Source organism: Rutilus rutilus, assembly GCF_951802725.1.
Source record: "Rutilus rutilus genome assembly, chromosome: 9".
In the NCBI taxonomy this organism is placed as follows: domain Eukaryota; kingdom Metazoa; phylum Chordata; class Actinopteri; order Cypriniformes; family Leuciscidae; genus Rutilus; species Rutilus rutilus.
Genome location: NC_140223.1, coordinates 13,032,438 through 13,037,629, shown reverse-complemented (window position 1 = coordinate 13,037,629; position 5,192 = coordinate 13,032,438). Strand labels below are relative to the sequence as shown.

General features: G+C 41.7%; 1 protein-coding gene across 1 annotated transcript; it reads left to right on the top strand.

Moving 5' to 3' along the window:
• Positions 1-723: 723 nt before the first annotated feature.
• On the top strand, positions 724-3,549 carry fkrp (fukutin related protein). The gene is made up of 2 exons (XM_084418886.1): positions 724-847; positions 1,264-3,549. Exon 2 carries the CDS (start codon positions 1,579-1,581, stop codon positions 3,187-3,189), a length of 1,611 nt encoding a protein of 536 aa, XP_084275012.1. The 5' UTR covers positions 724-847; positions 1,264-1,578; the 3' UTR covers positions 3,190-3,549.
• The last annotated feature ends 1,643 nt before the right edge of the window (positions 3,550-5,192 follow it).

Below are 5,192 nucleotides of genomic sequence, written 5' to 3'. Positions count from 1 at the left end.
ATTAAACAGGCCTCCGCAAGGGGGCGTTTCGCGGCTCCAAAAGAAAATGAAAATATACAAAACTGCAGGATTTACGATGCTGATGATGATTTGTAGGAGTTTTGTAGGAGACGAGAAATAGAGCCGCTACAACGTATAATCGTTTAAATCTATTGAGTAGAAAGATTTGTGGCTGACCAACAAGTAAAAATCACCCCAACAATCCATACATTATTTTTTAACTCAAAAGTCCAGTCATCACAAAGTCTGTGATTGGCCCATCCTGACAAGCGGTGAGAAAAGTAAAAGCTATCACGTGGTAATGTCACGTCACTCCATATTTTTAATGTTACCTGTTCTAAAGATGTTTCGTTTTTCTTCAATATATTTTATGTTCTATATTTTCAATTACGAAACTGCATAATTTGTCATTTTAATTTTTAAATTCGAATTTATTTATTCTGTTTTTTTTTTTGTTTTATAAAATTGTATGACAAACTTGCAGAGAAAAAAAAATACAATTGTAATTATCAAAAAAAAAAAAAAAATATATATATATATATATATATATATATATATATCTTGCTTACAGAAAATACACTGTGAAAAGTTAAATATATTTTTAAACCTATATCACCGCTAAGCCCCGCCCATTTGAGAACTGAAATTCCACGTTATTTGTCATTCTACCCGCTCGTTCTATTTCTACGGGATTGATCAGGGCGACCCAGTAGTGTGAGCTTCCTGCTACATTGTGATCTTCTCTCAGACTTCCTTTGCTCATTTCCGAATCAGCATGGGGAAGAATAGCAAGAATACCGTGCAGACAATCTGCTGATGAGGAAAATGTTGAATCAAACCGTAAAATGTTAGTTCTCACAATCGTGATTTATAGTTTTGCATGCCAACGGGACTATGTGTATGCTTTTAAGATCAGCGGCTGCATAGATCTACATGAATCGATGATTGTAGGCTTGTTTAGCTTTAATTTCGCATGCAAGGTCTATATTTGTATGGACCTGTCTCAAGTGATCAAATAAGAGTTTCTCAAATACATGAATGTAGGTTATCTAGAGCGCATCTCTAATTGGGACAGCAGATTTGAACATCTCTATACATTTCTAGGTCATCTTTGTTGGTTAGACTTTGTAATGATGGCGAATAGGCTTTTTGTTATACAAACTTGATCTGGATGTCTCAAACAATAACTTTGTACTTTGTCTTTGAAATGCTCAAAGTGAAATTGTTTATTAAAATGTTCTCTTTTTTTGTCTCCTCTTATAGCATATATTTAATGAACTGTGGAGAACTAAAGGCAATGCAATCGAATATGGAATCTGTCCATCAGTCTTTTTTTCCTGGATGGGATCAGCTGACACAAAGGAATCAGCCGAAACTGATCTGGTCACTGAAGATGCTTCATCAAATATTTACCTCAAACACTTTCCACTTTGCTTGCTTTTTGACCAAACCAGAATGTTAATGTTCAAGATTTCAGGAATTTGGATGAGTTATGTTGGTCAAGATTGTCAGTCCTCTCTCTACCTGAGATTTCACTTACTGTATGTATTATAAAAGCATATAACAATAAGAGCCATAATGCGTATCAGTTTTTGCCAGGCTCTGTTAACTGGAGCAATAATTTTGAACTTGCTCATCCTATATTATGTCTCACGGGCCCAGCAGCAGATGATGGAGAAACGTCGGGAACAAGGTAAGGGCTTAAAGAAAGCCTCTCTTCCTGTGCCAGGACTGGGAGCTATGGGTAATCTGGTTGGTGGAAGTATAGTTGGAGGCGTCAAATTGGGAGGCCTTGAGAGCAACATGCGTGGCCCTCGCGTCACGATCCTTGTTCGTGAATTTGAAGACTTTGAGAACTACGTTGGTGATGTTGCTCGCTCTTTTTTGCGCCAGAGACCAGAGTTGCCCTTCCTCGCTGTAGCCGAAAGTCCACCTTACCCTCCCTTGGCTCTTCCCGAGGGAGCCCGGCTCCTGGTGTTGTCGCCGAGCCCTGACCAGCCTCCACAAACTCACCGTCCCGAGTTCAACGTGCAGACGGAATTTGCTTTATTAGTTCCAGATGGTGTGGAGCTGGACCACGGCCGACAAATTGAGCGTCTCATTCGGGAGCTGGAAGGGGAAGGTGGCGGGCCGGTCCGACTGGTTGCTGCGCCGGTGCTGACCCGCTCTGCAGTGCAATGCCTGCACCTTCGGGTGAATCTGCGGGAATGGACCGCCACCTACAACCCTGCGGCCTCAGGGAGCAGCGGTAGCGTCTGCACAGCCCTGCAGGGAGACGCCGTGGTTCTTATCCGTACCGAGGACCTCTTCAATCTCTCAGTTCCTTTAGGTCGCCCCCTGATGTCTTCCTTGTTTGTCCAAACATCTCTGCGGGGATGGAAGGTCAAGCTCCTGGAGGGACCTTCGTTCTCCGCCAGTCATCGGCCGCTGTTTACCTCTGCGCACAACCAGTGGAAGGCGGATAGTCGCCTGAAAGATGCAACCAGTCACCTCTTGCGCAGCTTTGGCTTGAAGCGCGTGATCTTGCCTGACGGACGAGATCAGTGGTTTGGCTGCAGTAAAGAGACGCCGCGATGTTTCGGCACAGTGCGTGACGACACACCGGAATACCTTTACGTCGAGCGCTGGACTCCACCCTGCTGCTTGCGTGCCCTCCGAGAGACTACTAAATATGTTGTCAACATCTTGGAAAGCTCCGGTGTGCGTTACTGGCTGGAAGGGGGTTCTTTGTTGGGAGCTGCCCGACACAAGGACATAATCCCATGGGACTATGACGTGGACTTGGGCATCTACATGGAGGACGTTCCAAATTGCGACTACCTAAAGAACCTGGACTCCGGCTCACTGGTGGATGCTAACGGCTATGTGTGGGAGCGAGCGGTCGAGGGTGACTTCTACCGCGTGCAGTATAGTGAAGCAAACCATTTGCATGTAGACTTGTGGCCCTTCTACCCCCGTAATGGAGTTATGACCCGGGACACTTGGACTGAGCACAAACAAGACGTGGAGTTCCCAGAACATTTCCTGCAACCCCTGGTGCCAATGCCATTTGCTGGCATCACCGCTTATGGTCCAAACAACCACCGTGCCTTCTTGGAACTCAAGTTTGGGGAGGGGGTTATTGAGAACCCCCAGTACCCGAACCCTGCAAAGAAAAGGCTGGACAGGAGTCGCACGTTAGGATCATAGCAAGCAGTAACTTGATGCGACACAATTGCGCAATACTGCATTTCTGACATTTGAAAATCTTTTTAGAGTATTACTACCAGACTCAATGTCTCGGTCTGTGTCTGAACACTTGAATGTTAGTGTGTCTTGCCAATTTTATTTATTATATGTGTGTGTGTTGTAATCTGGTGAATCATGAATCTCTAAATAGTCTAAATATATTGTATGTAACGATGGTAATAAAAGTTTTAGTATGTAATTTTTACACTGCTGAATCCCAGGAATGTCAAAACGGCGTAAAGGTCATAGCTTTTTTCTTTTTTTTATAATACATGATATTAATATATCAATTTCTATAGTAATTAAACATAACAAAAGTTAGTTTTTTTTTTTTTAAACTGATTGCGAGAGAAACACAAGTTTTAAAAAGCCTTCATCATGAAAAACTGATTCATGTTTGTTGGTCCACGAGTGAACCATTTAATAACCCTGGCAGCTCATTTAAACCTTGAAATAACTCCACTGCTTTTCTGATTTATGATCATTATTTTACCACTATGAACTTTGTAGAATGTAGGATGTTTTCATTGACATACAGAGACGGGTAAGCTGATGTTGAATGGTAAATCTGAAAAGCAGCTACTGTTTCATGCACCTATTCACTTTATTAATAATATTTGCACCAGGTCATTTAGACTGATATTGGACTTGTTTTTCATGTCATATGAATTGTTTTGTTTAATTTCCCATTTACATAAACAATATGTTGCATGATAAAAAATAAAAAAAAATCATTTTTGTTTTGACTGTCAGACTGTTTTACCTACATTTTTTTGATGAATTGAACACGTTTTGAACTGTTTTCTATTCTTTTTGATAGCTTCGTTTGGTTTTGGCAGTGTTTCACAAATGTGCTTCTTAATGTTCTGTATAGTACATTACGTACCGTGAAATATTTAAATGATTAAGTAATAACAAACAAACAATAACATAACTTTTCCTCTTGCTGTGTCTTAACATGTAAATGCATTTCAAATGTCTGGAAATAAATCACATGGAATTACTTTTGAGTTTTTAATTTGGTGTTCAGTGTCTGATGTTGCAGGACAAGTGGAAATAAAGTTACTGCAAAATATTAAATAAACCACAAGGTGGCGCAGTAGGCCATGAAGTCTTCAAACATGCTGAACTTGCTTCTTACTATATTCATTTGGGGAAAAATCTTTAAAGCCTTCCTAAACCGGTTACTTTTGTTTACAGCAGGATAGTGTTTAAAATGATAATTCATTCATTCTAAATCAACCTAAAATATTGTCAGAAGCTAAGAATTCTTGTATTCCCTAAAGGGGTTTATCTGTGTGTTCCATCTTGACCCTGTTTGAATTAGCCCCAGTATGGGCCCCAAAGGGGTTCATCTATGTGTTCCATGTAGGTCCTGTCTAAATTAGCCCCAGTATGGGCCCCAAAGGGGTTTATCTATGTGTTCCATGTTGGTCCTGTCTAAATTAGCCCCAGTATGGGCCCCAAAGGGGTTTATCTGTGTGTTCCATGTTGGTCCTGTCTAAATTAGCCCCAGTATGGGCCCCAAAGGGGTTTATCTGTGTGTTCCATCTTGACCCTGTTTGAATTAGCCCCAGTATGGGCCCCAAAGGGGTTTATCTATGTGTTCCATGTTGGTCCTGTCTAAATTAGCCCCAGTATGGGCCCCAAATTGGTTTATCTATGTGTTCCATGTTGGTCCTGTCTAAATTAGCCCCAGTATGGGCCCCAAAGGGGTTTATCTGTGTGTTCCATCTTGACCCTGTTTGAATTAGCCCCAGTATGGGCCCCAAAGGGGTTTATCTATGTGTTCCATGTTGGTCCTGTCTAAATTAGCCCCAGTATGGGCCCCAAATTGGTTTATCTATGTGTTCCATGTTGGTCCTGTCTAAATTAGCCCCAGTATGGGCCCCAAAGGGGTTTATCTGTGTGTTCCATCTTGACCCTGTTTGAATTAGCCCCAGTATGGGCCCCAAAGGGGTTTA

Bases quoted from the DNA above. Each gene is read 5' to 3' on its own strand.
- fkrp (XM_084418886.1), top strand. From the start codon at position 1,579: ATGCGTATCAGTTTTTGCCAGGCTCTGTTAACTGGAGCAATAATTTTG.